This window comes from Balaenoptera ricei, chromosome 11, assembly GCF_028023285.1.
Source record: "Balaenoptera ricei isolate mBalRic1 chromosome 11, mBalRic1.hap2, whole genome shotgun sequence".
Classification (NCBI taxonomy): Eukaryota; Metazoa; Chordata; class Mammalia; order Artiodactyla; family Balaenopteridae; genus Balaenoptera; species Balaenoptera ricei.
In genome coordinates, this window is record NC_082649.1 from 71,617,014 (window position 1) to 71,635,903 (window position 18,890).

Here is an 18,890-nt window from a genome sequence, read left to right on the forward strand (position 1 = left end):
TAAGATATTCATTTAAATATATCCTCACCAATGACCGACGATGCGCTTGCACCCTATTATGCACTTTCTAGAGACAAACTCATGGTGAGCATAGTCAAATGCTGGACCTCAGATGGGAACCGAGGACAGGGTGAGCCCAGGTTAGTCTCTCCAGCCTCCTGCTCTTCCTACCCTTTAATCTGACCTGTAAGTTGGTTATTCTAAAAAGTCAGTTATAGGGAGACTCATTTAAAAAGATAGAAACACTTAAAGATAATTTTAACCTAGACTATATAACTGAACATTTATTTGCCAATATTTTAGAGTCGGGCCAAAGGCTTTTTTTTTTTTTTTTTTAATATTTCTTTATTTATTTTTGGCTGCGCTGGGTCTTAGTCGTGGCACATGGGATCTTTGTTGCAGCATGCATGTGGAATCTAGTTCCCTGACCAGGGGTTGAACCTGGGCCCCTTGCTTTGTGAGTGTGGAGTCTTAACCCACTGGACCACCAGGGAAGTCCCCAAAGGCTTTTTTGAGTATCATGCATCTACTGGTCAGGGTGCCCATTTTCTTTCTTGCATAAGCGACACATGTAATATACTTACAGTATCCGATTGTGTTTTATTTGAATCAGAGTAAGAACTTAAAGATACGTGAGAAGAAAGCAGAGAGCAATTCTGAAAGTGTATGGTTTTCCCTTTTCCCTTGCTGTCATCTCACTTGTATCCGACTCCACAACAAACCCTTCAGCAACATTCCTTATCAAGTACTTCCGGGGGATTCAGCTGAGTTTTTGCGTAAGCAACGACTCTTTTTGCACTCATGTTTCATCATTTCAAGCACCATGCAATTAAGTTAGGTAGTTACAGTAACAAGCATACAACTCAAGCGTTGAGGACAAAAATGTATCATCTTTCTAGAAATTAACTTGGGAGCCACATGGGTTTGGTATGGCATGGGCTTTAGTCATTATCTTTTACCCAGAAGAATGTCAGTTCATCTGACCAGATGGTTAAAAGCAAATCAATTTAGAGAGCTTCTATCGTATTAGAAAAGAGGTCAAGACCTGAACTTCTACCCTCAATTCCCAGTAAAATAATAACCGTTTATTGTTAACAAGCGCTGAGCATTGCACGTTAGTTCATTTATTCCTTTGACAGGACTGTCACTGATTAGGAAACCAAGGCTCAGAAGGGTGAAGTGCTTGTCCCAGGTTATACAGCTGGATCAAATAGGAACTTTGAACTCAGGCTGTCTGACTCTAAAATTCACTGTGCTACCCAGCTTACAACTGGTAGTCAGAAGTCATCCAGCTAGATTTCAGTTTTCCTTATCCTGCCTTGAGGGATGTCTGGTTGTTTAAAAGTCAGTAGTAAACTGGTGGATTGTAGGCCCTACAGAGGTGATACAGGACCTATTTACCTTTTACTGGCTGTAATGAGGGAGTAGTCTTATCTCACATCTTTGCCTCTCTCTGTGCTCTCATATGTCTAGGCTGTGAAAAAATGCACGACTGGATGTTACAGTTGAACTTTTGTTCTGGATTTGGAATTTTTTAAAGTTTGGCATTTGAGCAGAATCGCAAGTTGTAGAAAGTGGTAATCTCTAGACGTTTGAGGTCTGATTCACCAACGCTATTGTAATGAAAGAAAAACCTGTATTTGTTTGCTCCATTTTATCCTAACTCACTAGGATGTTTTTATAAATAATGAACCTAGATATTTAGCAAATAGCATGTATTTAGCTGTTGAAGCTTTCATGGGATCTTCTGTTCATATGTCTCAAAGTTACCCTAAAGATAGGAGTTTGCCTGAACACTGAATTCACTGGGAAGTGACTATGGAAAGTGAACTATACTGGCATATAGAGGCAGCTTTAAAATACAGAGTATAGAAATTAAGCAGCTTGACAGTTCTTTTAGGAGGTACGCTTATGAAGTATTGAGAGCCTCAAGTGTGATGATTTCAGTTGGTCACAGAGTGTTAATGAATTTTGAATTGAGGCAGTTATGAGTAAGCCTGTTGCCTTTTTCAACACTAATCATTATTGAAATGATGATTGATCTTAGTGATTATGAAACCATTAAAAAGGCATCTGCCTATGCCTGAATTAACAGGATGGATGTAGGTTTTGTAGTTGTAGCCAAACAGGACTTTAGTGATTGTGATTTCAAGGTGCCTGTTTGTTTAGGCTCCTTCCTATGTTTTCGGAGCCTGCAGTACTGTTTTTTGTCACAGGGTACAAACAGTGGGGTTGAGGGGTAGTGCTTGGTGCAACCCCTTGGGCCTCACTGTGGCATGTAAAGTGAAAGGAGTAGGGTGGTTTCTCAACTTTCCAGAACCCCACCCTTGACTGGGGAGATGCTTGTGGAGACCCTTCCGTGAACATTCAACAACACAGCCGCATGATAACAGCAGCCACTTTATTGAGTGCAAGCCATGTGCCAGGCATTTGCGCCATCAGTATTAATCCTTAATTCCCCCAGGGTGGTGGTGGCCCCATTGAGAGGCTGAGGAAACTGCTGCCTGAGAATTTCGGTGCTTTCCCTCGGGCCACACAGCTGGTCCAGCACAACCGGGGTTTGAAACTATTCTTCATTATCTACAGTCTTGTGCTTCCTTAAAAGAGTGTTCTTTTGGGAGATTGCTGCAGTCTTAAGAAAGCTGGGGAAAGACTTCATTGCATCCAATGAATGAAGACACAAAAACATGATTCAGAAGAACAGCCTCAGGCTCTGTAGAGCCCGCCCAGCTCAGAGGGCCTTTTACCCTAGCCAACCACCTTTCCCATAAAGCAGCTAGAGAAGAGGGACCCCATTTCTCCCTCGTGTCCCCCCCTCCTGTGTGAATTATAGACTCCCCTGCCCCGATCGCCCTGTTCCCACCTAGGAGGTGTGTGTGCCTGACGGCAAGCAGCCCTGTGGCTGCCAGGGGATACATGTGACTCTCGTCGGCCTACGAGCTCCGGTCTTGGGTGGGGACCATGGCCCAGGTCTTCACATGCCCCCATGCTCCCTACCCTGCTTCTGTGACCTGATGCCCCACTTAGGGCCCAGCATGGGTGTCATTTCACTCCCTGTCCCGGTCTGGTTTTTATGAGCCATCCCTCATGTGGACTCGAGGTGGATCAGGGAAGGTGGGCAGGCTGTGGGGTAGATCAAGTCTGCTAGAACCTTCCCTCCTTCCTACGTCCAGCGCCCAGGTGTCCTCTGCTGCTTTTCGTGCCCCCAGTGCTCGGCGTGCCAGTGCTGCCCTTTCCCTCTCTGGGTTTCAGTTTCTCCATCTACTGGAGGACGGTGCTATTGGGGCTCTGGAGTACCTTCTGGATCTGTGGTTCAAAGCCTTCCCCACCCTGTCCTCCCTTCAGTGCCCCACTGAGATGCCTGTATCTTCTTCCTTCTCATAAAAACTCCCTCTTCGTCTCAGCCACTCTCCTTTCCTTCCTCTCCAGGTGACCCTAGAGACAGCTGACTTCCAGGATGGCCCCACTTCTTCTCCTAGGACAGGCAGGGAACTCACTGCCCAAGCTTGTCCTACATCTCTGGTTCCTTATGTGGAGATTCAGTTCTTCCTCCAGAAACAGACCTAGGATGTGTACCTCATCCCCATCACTTCCTGGGTTGACTCTTTTTGACTATTCCGTTTGCTTCCTGGGTGTTTGGCCCTGTACACAGTTAGGGATTCTTTAAATACCTTTTAACTTCAGGGGTTTTGCGGATGGATGTGTATGTGTGGAAGGGGAGAGTGTGTGTAACCAAGCATGTGGGTAAGAGAGTGGTTATTATTCCCCACTGGTGTCCAGTGGTGGGTCCAGATTATTGGCTTCCAGAGCTCTGTTTGTCAACATTTTTTTTTTGACGGTGGGGCAAAGGTAGTAGATACATTTTACATGGTAGCTCCCAAACATCTATGTATATATCATCTGAAAACATGACTTTGATGAAAATATACTTACTCTCACTAAATTCTCATATTTGCCATGCATTCTGATAGTTTCCATTCTATTTTATTTCATTTTTCAAAAATTTCTGGATGTAAACCACAAAATGAACTTCGTATTCATTCCACTTTAAACGTCTTCTCCATTACGGTGTACATTCCATGAAGACAGGCAAAAATTAATCTAATTCCTGTAATTAGTGCTCAATTCATATTGTCAGCGGATTCTTCTAAGCAAATCCTCTGGAGAAATATTTTTATGTTCTGAGAAACAATTTCATTCAAAAGATAAGGTGACTTGTGTCACTGGTCTGCTTTCCTTCCACATTAGCTGTTAGAAATCTCAGAGACACATTAATAAAAACGTGTTCACAGTACACATCTTTGTTATGATCTTATTCCTGTTTCATTTTCTTTTCTTTTCCTTGTTACTTTTAATTTCTCATCTTATGATTTGTCCTAAATATTTAGACTTCCAGCTGATTTTAAAGATGCTCAGTGAGAAAACCACAAATCAGACATACCTAAAAGTAGAGACAGAAAGTCCCCCATGATCTTGCTCTCAGAGGCAAGCCTTTTCATTTTCAGGTGTCTGTGCTGCAGACTGGCTTATTAAGAGATCTCCTCAGACATCAAAGGGATCATGTTATTCCTATTATTCCTGTAGTAATCTATCATACACATCCTTCCCCGCCCTTACATGTAGATCTCCCGCCTTCTTTTAAACAGCCACCTAGGATTCCCTTATTTACTTATTTACTTCAAATTTTTATACTCTTGCTGCCTAGAGTTCTTTTTTGGAGCAAGGCAGATACTAAATAAAAAGTTTCCTTAAAAAGAACCGTAGAGGTTAGGAACTAACCCTAGCCACTTGACCAAACGGAATCCCCTCTAGTGACTGCTTCTGGAGCCACCAGTTTTCCTGAGAATGGAATTGCTCGTAGGAAGCCTGTGTGGGTCTGAGCTTGGGGGACGGTGGCAGACACCCCTGCTGTACCCCCTCGCTGGCCACCCCAGCCCCGGCTTCTGGGAGCTGGTAAGTGACAGAAGAGGGAGAGGTTGGACTGGCAAGGCCAGATCAATGCGAGGGATGCTCCCCAGCTCGGAGTGGGTCTGCAGACGCTCAGTTCTGCTTAGTCGTGGCCTTGGGTATTGATTTCTACTTCAGGACCACAGTTAGGTGGTGCCTGGTTTTTAACCCACCCAGTGTCTTTGAAATTAACTTCATTTTACTTTCTGATACTAAAACAGTGATGAATTATAGGCATGGAGTAATTAATCTCCTGAGTAAATGTATCACATATTTTATCTCAGCTACAGACTCCACACTTTATGTATTTTTAAACACTGATTCATGACTTTATGAATTTATTCAGAAAGAAATGATCTATGTTCCTATGGTCTCATTACATTTACTGGAAAAAAGCTGACCGTGAATGAGGATTGTTCATCCCAAAGACTGGTTTTTACGGTGGAGAGACACACCTGGGGAGCTGAATGCCGCCTGCTCCCCCGACCCGCCTTTGCTGGCACGGTTGACACGCGGCCTGGGAGCTGGGCCCTGTTTCACCTCCTGCATGTCCTGTCCCATGATGGGCAGACTTCGCTGGACAGTCCAGGCGGTGTAGGAGCTGGGCTAGATGGGCGTCTGTCTGCCTCAGAGAGGAGCCGGTGCTGACCCCGGGCTGGCCCCCTCGTGGGGGGAGATGCCTGCCCTGGGGGTGTGCAGACCTGCAGGGTGGGCAGCGAGCTGGGCCCTGGACCCAGTGCCCACGTAGCGAGTAGTTAGCAGGTGCTCTGGGCCAGACCCTGTGCTGTTCCTGGGGCGTGGCCAGGCCAGGGAAGCGCGTAACACAGACGCACCAGTAAAGTGAGCCAGCGTCCATGGGTGTGTGCGCCACACGGACCCTGGCTCACGTGTTTTACGTGTGTTGCCTCATCCACATTCAACAACAAACCTGGCCCACTTCTGCCCTTCTTATTCTCACTTTATGAAGAAGCAGCAGCAAGGAGGGGTCAAGTCACTTGCTTGAGTCCACGAAGCCAGTAAGGGGCAGATCTGGAAGCTGACCCCAGGCTCTTTGTCCTCTGGACAAGGTCAGAGTGCATGTGAACACGTGACTGCAATGTTCTTAAATGGGGGCAGCACTGCCCACCAGGTACCAACACTATTACAGTCGGCAGCTCCGCCCCCAAGGTGCGTCCTCAGGCTGCTCCGTCCAAGTTGTCTGGATGACCCGAGGCTGAGGTCCTGGTGGAGCTGCATGAAAGCCCAGGTGAGACTTGGCAGCCGTGGGACCGGCAAGGAGGTATGCTTCCCCACCAGGTGGGTGCAGTAGGGTCTCTTCAAACCAGAGGGCAGGGTTACTGCTGTTTGTTGTTCCTGTTGACTGTGACCCTCATACATGAATGGAAATAGTAATCCCGTCTTTGCCTGTCTTACTCCGTAGCTTGGAGAATCAGCTGAGATGAGAGATAGGAACATGTTTCTTTTCTTAAATACTGTGTGCAGGTGTGCACATGGTGTGTTTATAGGGGTACAAGTGAGCGTTGGGGGCGTGAAATGAGATTACATTTAGAATTCAGATGTCAGGAAATTTAACCATAGACAGACGTGAAAGGCTCTGTTAATGGAGAAAAGGAATGACTGCTTTCTTGTCAAAATGAAGATGTTTGGCTTTAAACTTACTCAGTTCCTGCCATTTTGAAATGTTTGCTCATTTCTTTTCAGCCAAGGAAGTGGACATGTGGGAGCGTTTGGTTCGTGTCAGGCAAATGAAGCAATACTAAGAAAAGACTTCTTTTATAAAATGATGGGGTTTGGCAGTTTTCACATGACCTGGGCCCATTAGATCCCAGGGAGGCAGCAAGCTACTTTGATCAGCCCCACGTAGGGCACATAATCTCACTGCCGTTTACCTTGACCTGAGCTGTCAGAAGAGGATGTAAAGGCCTGACACAGTTAAGAAAGAAAGCCTAGCTCTGTAATTCCACCTAGGAGAGGCGAATGGATCTGGGCCTGGGTGTCAGAACTGCTGGTGGGGCTCCCTGACAGTGAGACAAGGTCTCGGCCCAGGTGCTCAGAAATGCAGCATCGGGCTCTGCTTTTTTTCTCCTTTGTTTTGTGGATGATGCCATCTTGGTATTTATTGAGGCTAAGTGCTCATTTCTCTGCTCTGTACGGTGAGAGGGTCTGCAGAGGTAGATGCAATGGATCTTGCCCTCAAGGTAGTGACAATCTACAAATGATACAAGACGAAACCTCATAGGTTCACCTGCCCAGCTTAGACCAAGAGCTCTGGAAAGCAGGGCAGTGCCTTGCCTCTCTCTGCTTTCTTTCATGGCCTCATACGTAGTTGGTGCTCAAGCATTTGTTGTTATGATTTACTTTCATGATTAACTGCAAGTGGTGCAACTTTTAACTCCGGGTGGCAAATAGTTTTGACTCACATGCCCACTCCAGTCTGGGGGTGATGCCTGATTGGGCACCGCGTGAAGCTGCGTTAGGGTGCAGTCGGAGGGGTGCTGGCTGGAGACCGGCGAGGGGTGCCTGCTGCAGGGGTGCCTGGGGAGCAGAGGCAGTGGGCACACAGCGGTCATTTGCCTTCCCCGATAAGTACATCATGCCTTTGAAAGAGGGGGCAGAAGAGCGCTCAGAGGAAATGAAATGCCCCAGTCTTCTCTGAAAGGGTGGAGCAGGATTTAGATCAATAGAAAAAAAAAATGCTTTCAGTGATGGAGAAGAGCAGTGACAGAGACCAGAGGGTCCATTGAGCGTGACATATATGCAGGGTGTTATGGGAGCTGACAGACTGGAGCATAGGGAGTCGTGGAGGAGGAAGGGGAGTTGGGTGGAACAGAGGCCCTGTGCCCGGCGGGGTAACATATCAGTTGTTTGTTGGTACGTAGGGCACAGACAGATTGTGTAGAGGTCCTTGGGGATGCCAGATGGAGGAACTGAGACGTGATACTGTCCTCTGCTTTTCAAGAAGCTTTCCCAAATGCTCCACACACGATTAGTTGCTCCATTCCACATCTCCCCACAGGAGATTCCCAGTACTCTGCTTTAGCTTTGATTGTCATCTGCTATGTCTAGAAATGTTTATGTATATATCTGCTGTCTTCCACCAGGACATGGACACTGTCTTAGCCATCTTTTATCTCCAGTGCTCAGGACCGCACCTGGTATGGAGTAGATACCCAGTGAATACGGTTGAATTAAATTGAAATAGGGTGCCTGAGGTCCAAGCAAGGTGGGGTGGAGGTGGGCAGTGCCTTCGTGGTGAAGCTGGGTGAGGAAGTGTATGGTTGCCAACCATAGAATGTACCCACTACCATGGGGTACCAGGATAAGTGGGATGGGAAGCAAGCCAAGTCTGAGGCATCAAGTTTTCAGGAGTGTGTAGAGTCCCAGAAACCAGTTGGAATTGAAGACAGCAACAGAGAATGGATGAGATGGAAGGAGGAAATCTGGAAAACTGAGCCTAGATGAATTCCCAGAGGCAGTGACTTGCACGGCTTATGGGTCCTGTGCACAGAGAACCATCCCTAAGCCTGTGGGTCAAAGGGAATCATCCAAGGAGTTGAATCTCTTGAGAAGTGAGGAGCTGCTGAAGATTCTCTTTAGATGCTTTAACTTTCAGAGAAGCAGAGTGATCCTGTAGGCCCCCGGTATCTAGTTAGGACTTTTGTTTGCAATTGACCAAAAACCGAACCTAAACTGGCTCAGTTTATTGGCTTTTGTAACTGAAAAGCCCAAAAGTGGGAGGAGAATTTTGCCTTCAGGTTCAGCTTGATCCAGGGGCTCATACAATAGCATCAGAGCTAGGTGCTTTCCTCTGTCTGAGCTTCTCTGTCCTTCTGTTTGGCTCTCTCTCTCCTCATCTTTTGGCTTGGCTTCCGTAGGTGTTGGCTTTTTATCTTTATGTCCCCCTGGTAACTCTAGGCTTATAGCCTCTGAGAGCTAAGTCAAGCCAGTGACAGAACTGGCCTAGTGTCTGAGTGAAACCCAGGATTAGCTTTAACTGGACCTGGTTGGTGGGCATTGGGACACATGCCTATCCCTGAACCAGTAACCTGGGTCACATGCCGACCCTTGTGGCCCCTGGACTGAAAGTAGGAAAGGAGCAATTCTCAGAGGAAAGCCAGGGTGCTGTTACCCTGCGAGTTTTGCTGGGTGGCAAGAACCATAATGAGCCACCCCTGCCAGCTGCTTGCTTTACCCCTGCAGCCAAGCAGCAGCTGCCTCTGTGCTGCCGATAAGTGAGGCCACATCCAGCGAGAGTGGCCTGTCAGCTTCCTCTGCCCTCTTCCCATGGACCAGATGTCTTTGAAGTTGCTCTCCATGGAGCGGTCAGCCAGGCCACCTGCTGACCACCTTCATTTGTCATCTCGGGTACATTCTGGACGGCATCCGGGACAGTGGCCCTGCTTGGCCTGGGTGGTCATGGGGTCACTGGGCTGGCGACGGTACTATGGGGTTTCTGTCCCATCTCCTGGTCCTCCTACTGGGACTCCACTTCCAGAGCCTGGGAGTGCGGCCTTGCCCCTTCCTGTCCCGGGTGGCCTTTGATGGTGAGTTTCTGATGGTTCACAGGGCTCTTTCCCGCTTCACTTAATCTGATTTTCACCGTCACCTGAGTGGGCAAGGGTGAGTATCCTGGTTTTATGGATGAGGAAACTGAGAAGCAGAAGGGGCAAATGACTTAGCCGAGTGCCACAAGAAATGGGCTCACTCGCATGTGCTCTACAATTTGTACTTAGAAACCAAAGGTGAAGAAGAAGGAAGGCATGCTGACTATTCCAGCCAGTCTCTTCATGTGAATGTGGCGTCAGCTACCCATTGGCGGCCCTCTGAGTACATACTTCATTAATACCTGCAGAGGAAAGCATTACCTCTGTTTACGTCCCAGCGCTCTGAGCTGAGGCTGCCTGCTGCCCCCCCTCCCGTGATCCCCGGCAGAGTTTACTGGAGGTTGAATCACACATCAGAACCCTGTAAGAGTGGCCGCAGCTCCTGAGGGCACCTCCTGGAATGTGTGCGGCAGCAGGTGGGAGGGTCTCTCGGGCAACCTCGGGTGACCTGGTCACCTGACAAGGCAGTGGCTGCTCTTGGATCTTGCTGCTCCTGGTTGGCTGTCCTCCCTGGGTCCCTGGTCCCTCACACGGCTTCCCTCTGAAGCCTGAGTCTGGACATTGCTCATCAGGTCATAGAGAATTGTAATTTCACACTGGAAGACATCATCCATTCAGGCTTCTTGTTTTACAGGTGAGAAACAGAGACCCAGCCTTAGAACCTTACCTCCTCTCACTCCCACCCCCCAAGTCCATGGTGTCCCTTGGTCCCTTCATCCTCCCCCTCCCCTCACACCTGTGCTCCTGCAGCCCTGGACCTCTCATCACCCTTGACTGATTTGCCCTTGTGGGTGCTCCTCCCTCTGACTAGAGGTGGGGAGGCTGTGGGTGCAGAGCAGGAGCTGTGAGGCTCTTCCCAGGTGTTTAGTCGTGGGTGTTTTCCTGGGGCGGGGCCTGCAGTATTGTTATGGGTGGGATGTTTGTGTCCCGCCCCGCCCCCCCCCCCCCCCCCGCCCGTGTTCATGTGTTAAAAGCTCAACCCCAGTGGGATGTTGTATGGGGGTGGGGCCTTTGGGAAGTGATTTGGGTTAGATTAGGTCTTGAGGGTGGGGCCCTCATGTTGGGATTAGTGCCCTGAGAAGAAGAGGAAGAGAGATCTCTCTCTCAATGTGTATATTTCCACCAAGGAGAGGCCAGATGAGGACATCATGAGAAGTCAGCCATCTGCAAGCCAGGGAAAAGGCTGTCACCAGACATCAGATCAACTGGCACCTTGATCTTCCCAGCCTTCAGACTGTGAGAAATAAGCCTCTGTTTGTTTCAGCCACCCAGTCTATGGTATTTTGTTATGGCAGCCTGAGCTGACTAAAACAATTATGGAACATCTTAGCAGGAAGGGCTATTGAATAATGTTTGGTCAAAACTTCTCATTTTGCTCATTTATTTCTTCATTTATAAATACCGAGTATCTATTTTTGCAACAGACTTGGGAATACAGTGATATATGAAATGGAAATGGTCTCTGATTTTATAAGAAATTATCATTTATTGGGAGAGACAAGTATCAAAGAGGTAGTTTTTTTTTTTAAATTAAAATTTTCCATTGTGAATAGTGCTATGCAGAGTGGGCCCAAATTTTGTCTGGGAGGTCAGCAAAGCTTTTGCTGAGAAAGTGTCATTTAAGCTAAGCCTCGAAGGACAAGTAGAACTTAGCCTGATGAAAAGGTGGGAATTGGGGTGGGGGTGGGGGTGGGGGGAGGCATTCTACAGCGAGGGAACTGGATGTGGACCTGAGTCAGTCAGAGGCTGAGCTGGGGCTAGCAGAACACAGATATAGCTCCAAGCCTTGCGTTCTCTCCACAGCCCTGTGCTGGGCTCGTGCTACTGCCATGTCAGGGTTCTGTGCTCACCGAAGAGGGGAGTGGACACACACGGGGGTAGGCACACCAGGTGGGTGAAGCAGCGTGGGCAGAGGCATGGAGAAGGGAAAGCATGGACTTAGGAACACAGTGGGAGGGAGCAGCTCGGCCCATGACTTGGAGTGGACACTCCTGCAGGAGAGGAGCAAGCAAGCCAGAAGGTACAGAAGGGTGGAAGGTGAGGGCGTTCACCAGGGGCTCCGGCTGGGATTGAAAGGGAGGGCCTGTGAGACGTTGGGATCAGCTATTTATTGTCTCTACACTCTGACCGTTGATTCCAGGTGTGTTCTAGGAAGGGTTTTTGGTAACTTAGAAAGATTCCTACCCTGCTTGTTTTGCTTTTTGGTACATATGGTAGAATCCCAAGTTCTCATGTTTTTATAGTCCCCTTTCAGTCTGGCTTTGTTGCTTAATTCCTTCTCTTTTTTTCTTCTCTACCTCCTATTAGCACCTGTGAGTACTTTATGTGTGCCCTGTATGGTGCTGGATGCTGGGGTTACAAAGACAGTAAGAGATGATCTCTGCCAGTGGGGAGCCTGGGACTGCAGGACACAGAAGGGATATGTGTGTGGAGGGGAGACTCTGTACCTTCTGTCAGGGTGTACGCCAGGAGACCACTGCAAAGACTTGGGCCCTGTGGGTGGATGAGCAAAGCAGAGAGGTGAACCTTACGTGGCTCATCAAGCCTTTGTTGATCTTTTGACAGCAGGCCGGGAGCTCTGTGAGGGTAGGGGTCAGGCTTTCTGAGGACGACCCAGGTGCTCAGGCATAGATGGGTGGATGATGGATGGGTGGATGAATGGATGAACGGATGGATAGATTGATGGTGGATGCATGGATGGATAGATTGATGGTGGATGGATGGATGTTAGTACCACAGCACAGTAAAGGGATGCTTAAAAATAGGACAGCTGACAACCAAGTACAGTTAAAGATCCTGGCATCTCCTATTCCCTGCCAGTTGACAGTTTCTGTTTCTCAAGGCTCTGTGAGGGGTTAACTGGTTTAGAGACTGTTGGTTTAGAGCCTCTCCTGTTTGGTGAAACTTCACTGTTTAAAGAAGATAAATCAGGTTGCAGAATTTGATTTTAAGCCTTTATTTCTCTAGTGACTTGAGTCTCATGGGGGACTTTTCATCCACATAATAGGGTGGTCTCTGGTGAAGAATTGGTGCTTTCTTAAAAGATGGTTTGCTGGCCCTGCCCACGCAGGATCCCTTGTTAGTGAGGCGGATCCCTGCTGGTGGCTGGTTGAGTGTGCCTGGCAAATGCAGGGAGACTGGGATGCAGGAATCATGTACTCTTTTTGTTTAGCCTTGGGTAGGGCTTTTAAGGTGCAGTCCCTGCCCAGGGGCCACCTCATTTCATGTTCAGTTCTTGAGGGCTGTTGCTCACCTCTTTTCAGCCATCCTATTCCTTCATCCTCTCTGTGATTTCTTCCATCCCAGCTGCTGACTCCGTATCTTTTCTGTGCGACGTCTCACGGTCCTTCAGCCAGTTGCACGTTCCCACCCCACCCCGCGAGGAACCTGACTTTTTTGGCGGCTTCCTTTCAGATCACTAACCCAACATTCTTTTCTCAAATGAACAATCCTCTTGTGAAGTAATTACCTCCCCTTCCCATGATTGTTGTTTTGCAAGATTTTTTTTTAACACTACATTTGCTTAAATGTGGAGGTGTATTAGTTTTACTGGAGTCCTTTTAAATGGCAGGATTGGGGACCAGGATGACACTGGCTTCTGAGCAGACTGGTCTGTCATGCTCTCCAGGCTGTGATTGTTCAGCTGGCACCATGGTAGAGTCTCTGTAAGAAAGAATCGTGTTATAGCAAGGTTATATTTCTTATAAGCAATTCCATCAAGTAATGCACTGAGGATTTTGGAAAGAGAAACCAAAGTCTTCAAAAAGGAGAGAGAGGAGGACGAGAGAAGGGGATAAAAGAACCCTAAACAATTCAGTTGCATGAATGGCCCTTGTATTATTGTGGCAAAATTACTTGTAAGTAAACGCTAAAGAGGAAAAACAAGCTGTGTTTGGTAGGTGTACTATCTGTTCCCTGTGTTGTTTGTCTGCTCTGCAGTATAGCCCTGTGTTGATATGGGGATATAACTGCTATGAATATTGATGGCAGCAAAAGCCTTTTTTTTCCCGTCTGGCCCAGTAAATAAAGCAGAAAGGATAAAAAGGGAAGAGGAATTGTAAAATCCGCGTGCTGTTTCCAGCTGATCTTGTTCCCTTACAACTCTAACTCTCAAAAACATGTTGACGATCTACCTTTGGTGGTCAGGGTCTAATTTGAGTACAACAGATTGGTTTATTCAGGGATTTTTTGCTTCTTGTTAAAGCAACAGAGTGGCGTTTCCTTTTAGCTCTCTAAGTTAGCGTCACTGCCTCATTGAAGCTTTCCTGGATCTCTCCTCTGTAGCTGGTAGCAAAGTCAGTCGCTATTCCTCAGAATATCCACAGTGGCCTGAGTGCACCTCTCGTGGGAACCCACCACCCAGGGATGTGGCAGTGAACGGGAAGACGAGCCCTTGCCCTCACAAGGCTCACAAGGACTGCAGAGAGTAAACAGAGGAGTCCTTGGAGGTCTGCGTGTGGCACGAGGGGGCGTGCACGCTGCTACTCTGGGAGATTTCAGCTGCACACCCCAGCCTGGAGGGTGTGGCTGGCTGTGCGGAGGGAGTAGGTCGTGGTCCGAGAAGGCCTCGCAGCCTGCTGAGGGGTGCGGGGTGCATGGGATGGGGTGAGCCCGGCTGAGGGCAGGACCTGCTGGCAGAGCTGGAGGAAGCGTGAGTGTGGAGGTTGGGGATGAGCTAGGCTTTTAAAATTGAAAACACATTGACTCTGGCCAACTGACACCACAGAGGAATTTATTAGACCGCTAGGATGGTGTTCTGAGGATCAAGGGTGCTCTGGGGGCACGTTAGGAATGACAGGGACCTGGGGGGGGGAGGAACCGATGAACTGACCTTTCAGTGTGACCAGTGCTCACATGGAACAAAGCAGGTCCTTGCAGGGGGGGAAGTGGTCTATCCCTTTGGCCTTGTCAGAGGGCAGAACTGCTTACGATAGGTGCAGAGCTGCTCTTTGTCAGTCCCCTCTCCTGGGATGTCCTCTGTGTACCACAGTTGAACCCCTACCTCTTGCACCAGACTAAACTTTTCGAGGATAGGACCACAGTGGAGACATTTTTCTTACCTTGGCTCCTGGTGTGGGACCCATCGCGCAGAAGAGGTGCTCACTAAGCATTTCCTGAGCCAAATTTATTCGCCCCCTTGCACCAGGCATCTTAGTAAATGAACTCTATGACTTCCGTTTTCCTGAAGCGTTGGTAACTTTCCTCAGGCCTCACAGAGGAGAAGTAATATTAGCAGAGGACTTTATAGCCTGTATGGAACAGTTTTAATTACTTACGAGTTTTCATTTAGTTATTATTTCAATAGCTTTTTGCCAGCAAATGCCTCTTGTAAAATTAATCGCACACATCTCAGTGGTCCATATTTCTATTGAAACCAAAGCTGTATAAAGAAAAACTTCGTAAAAGAGGAAAGAGCCAACATTTTTAGACCTGCTGATGGATGCATTTTCTACAGCTCATGGAATCGCATGAGTTGGAACTGGAAAGGTCCTAAGAGCCCTCTAGCCTGAGGGTGGCATCTCGGAGGACTGTGGCAGTCAGATGGGAGCGGCTGCTGAGTCTGGAAGAGGAGGAGGATTCAGGGGCTGAGTCCAGGCTCCCTGGGAACGTGTGTGGTGACCCATCAGCTGTGTCGGCCGGGAGAGGCGGCACGCCAGTAAGGAGGCTGTGGGTTTGCCGTCCTGAATCCCCTCCCCTCACTGTGCAGGTGAGGAGACTTAGGTCCCAAGGATTGGAGGGACTTGCCGAGGTCACCTTGCTGCTCAGTGACAAAGATGATCCTGACTTAGAAGTCAGATGGAAACCCGAGAGGAAGAGAGGGTCTAAGCAGACGCAATTTGCTTTCTTCCAAAGGACATTCTGTTCAAAGCCCTGTGGGAATCTTTGTTGCATCCTTGTGCTTTTCTGGGCCTGATTTGGCAATCTTAGGAGGAAAACATGCTGCATTTTGCAAATGTGTGCAAATAACAAACGTGCTGTTGTGTCCTAGGCAGAGTCACTGCACACACATCAAGGCAGGTTGCAAAGTGCAGTAATATAGCCACTGATGAAAAGTGTTTTACACTTAGTTGCTTATGAGAAATTCAGTTAGAATTAAAATGCCTTCTTGCTCCAGGTACAGTGTTAATTGTTCCATTTCTCATAATAAAACTTTGCTTGGAGAAAAATGCTTATATCTCTGAGATACTGATCTAATCCCTGTTTCTTTTCTTCTTCTTCCCCATCCCCCCCCCCCCCCTTTTTATTTCTTTGTTTCTCTTCACAGGAAAAAGTAGAATATGCCTTCCTGATTATTTTTACAGTCGAAACATTTTTGAAGATTATAGCGTATGGATTATTGCTACATCCTAATGCTTATGTTAGGAATGGATGGAATTTACTGGATTTTGTTATAGTAATAGTAGGGTAAGTCCCTTTTATTTGAGGAAATTTTTTTTTTTTTTTTTTTTTTTTTTGGAAAATGGGAGGTGGGGAGTAACAGAAAACAGTATTTTAAAGGAACAGGGTTGGTCCTTCGTGCCAGTGATTGCTGCCAGAACCTGTCAGGAGTTCTTTGAAGCCTGATGATGCTGCTGTCGGTCTCTGGGCAGAGACCAATTTGAAATTCTCTTGTTGTTACTCCCTCTTTCAGTAACGTGTTAAGGAAGGAAGTTTAAGCTCAGCTTGTGATGTGAGAGGGTTCATCTTACAGGGCCTTGGGCCTCCACAAATAGGCCAGCCCTGCTGGTGCTTTGAGTTCAACGTGAACAGCTCTTATGCTTAACACCCCATTAAGTTAAAAAACCAAAATAAAACAGTAAAAAAGTAATAAATCCTTCATAGCAGCGAGGTACTCTGCTATTTAACATCCCTTGAGGAAAGCTATTACTTTTTTCTGCTGAGTTGGGAGAAAAGATGTGGCACGCTACTATCCCATGTCACATAACAAAACAAGCGTTTGAAAAATGTCAGATATCCGACATGAAATGAAATAAACCAGAAAATGCAAAGAAGCAAGCCTTCTCCCCGAATCCTGTCACAGGAAGAAGACACCAACAGTTTCAGTTAAAGGAGAATGTTAAAATAAAAAACAGTGGCCTGTGTTATTCTGGTCCTTCAACACCTGGAAATGTTTCCAGCAAGAGAAAATGAATCAGTGTCAGAGGAATGCTGGGTCTTTGGACCAAATACCCACATAGGAAAATAAGATCTATTCCTTCGCTGAGTCTTAGTTGCCTAGCTGTAAAATGGGTTGCTCCTAAAATTATATTTTCTCCTATAGAGAGAGAATGTTAAATGGCCTTTCTGTTTTCATCTCCATGACTTCATTCAAATGCCTTCTGCAGTTGAGCAAGGTGATTTTTCTTTTGGATTATTCTTTATCATGAATCCTTTAGCTTTTCATGGGAGACTAATACTGCTGGATATTGGGAGAGTGGGATAAATTTTGAGCCTGTTCTTTCAAACCTAGGAAGTTAAAGCGGGATCCAGAGTGGTAGCCCAACAGGATGATTAGACTTATGGAGAAAAATGTTAACTTTTGCAAAAAACCACCCTAGTACATTGGACTCTAAGGTATTGTGGCAAAGGTAGTGCAGCATGAACTAAAATGAAGATATGTACCATGCCTTCCTGTATTTGATGAACTTTAACAAGGAGTGGCAAGCAGGAGCCTTACAGGTCTCCTGGTTCTGGAATAATCTTGCTGTGGCTCTCCTAACTCTGGACTTCCTGTTCAGCTAGAGTATGGAGCTGCTTAGCTCCATTTCTTTTGTCCCTACCCTACAATCAACTTTCTGCCTGGAGGCATTTTTTGGATTATCATACAACACAAAGACAGGGAACCAAGAAGAGTGTGGTAGTCTCATTGAGTTGAAGAGACAGAGACAAGAGTTCAGGGAGGCTGAGGTGGCTGAAATTTGAGAGGCATGATATGAGAGCAGCGAGGGAGATATTGAGAGAAAGAGGTCCGTAAGTATGCCTTGGGGTCCTCTTGAGTTTCGGCTAAAGACTAAGCTACCCTACATGGGATGACAGTCCATAAGGCCAGGCAAAGATTACGACTAGGGAAAAAAGAAAATCTGGGGGGGCTATAGCTGACTAATAACTAGGACTCACATAGGTCTGGGAATTGTTCAAGTTATGACCAGCCAGAGTGGAAAGACCTCGTTGAACACCCTGGACTGTCAGTAGAGACCCCAGAAGGGCCATTAGTAGTACGGCCTAACTAACTCTAGAGCAGGGGTTGGCAAACTGTGGTCAGTGGGCCAAATTCAACCTGCTACCAATTTTTGTAAAGTTTTATTGTAACACAGTCACAAGCATTTGTTTATCATAGTTGAGTTGTGTGGTTTAGGTCCACAAAGCCTAAAATATTTACTGTCTGGCCCCTTACAAAACAATTTTGCCAACTCTTGTTCTAGAGTAAAAACCATCTGAAACCCTTACTAATAATATTTGAAAAGAAGCCTGAAAAGGAGCAAACTGACATGCAAGTAACTTAAGTGCCTGCCAAAGCAAAAGTCAACACTCTTTAAAGGAAGACAACAAAATCCAGATAATTAAAGTGTTCAGTATCCAGTCAGATATTACTAGACATGTGAAGAATTGTGACCCATAATCAGCAGGAAACTCTATCAATAGAAACAGGCCTAGAAATGGCAGACATGATGGGATTAGTGGAGAATTCCTTTACAGGACTTTTAAAACTGCTATTATAAATATGTTTATGGACCTAAAAGGAATATATGACTACAGTGAGAAAAGATGGGACAATGTAAAAAAAGAACCAAATGGAACTTTGAGAGCTGGAAAACATATCTGAAGTGAAAAATTTCCTGGATTGGCCTAACAGCAGATTAGACTCAATAGAAGAAAATAATCAAGGAATTTGAAGATACAGGAGTAACACAAAGAATAATGATGGAAAATAAATGAATACCACCTTGGTGACCTGTGGGGCAATATCAAGTAATCTAACATACATATATTTGGAGTCCCAGAAGATAGGAGATAGAGGGGAGACAGAAAAAAATATTTGAAGAAATAGTCCAAATTTTCTAAATGTGATGAAAAATATAAACTGACAAATCCAAGAAGCTCAACAAAGCCCAAGCAAAGTAAGCATGAAGAAAGCTACATCAAGGCACATCATGATCATAAGTTGCTCAAAAGCAAAGATAAAGAGAAAATCTTAAAAGTAGAGAAAAAGCCATGCAACTATGCAAGCAACTGTGCAAGCCAGAGACAATCGACATTTTTAAAGTGCTAGGGGAAGATGTCCACCTAGAACTCTTATTCAATGAAGATATCTTTAAAAATTGAAGCAAGAAAGAAAAATTTCAGACAAACCACAGCTGA

General features: G+C 46.5%; 1 protein-coding gene across 1 annotated transcript in view; it reads left to right on the forward strand.

Moving 5' to 3' along the window:
* The window catches only part of CACNA1D (calcium voltage-gated channel subunit alpha1 D), a 320,181-nt gene that overhangs the window by 148,902 nt on the left and 152,389 nt on the right, over nucleotides 1–18,890 (forward strand). The window contains exon 5 of the mRNA XM_059939925.1: nucleotides 15,817–15,956. Coding sequence (XP_059795908.1) covers nucleotides 15,817–15,956 — 140 coding nt within the window. The remainder of the gene's footprint in view (nucleotides 1–15,816; nucleotides 15,957–18,890) is intronic.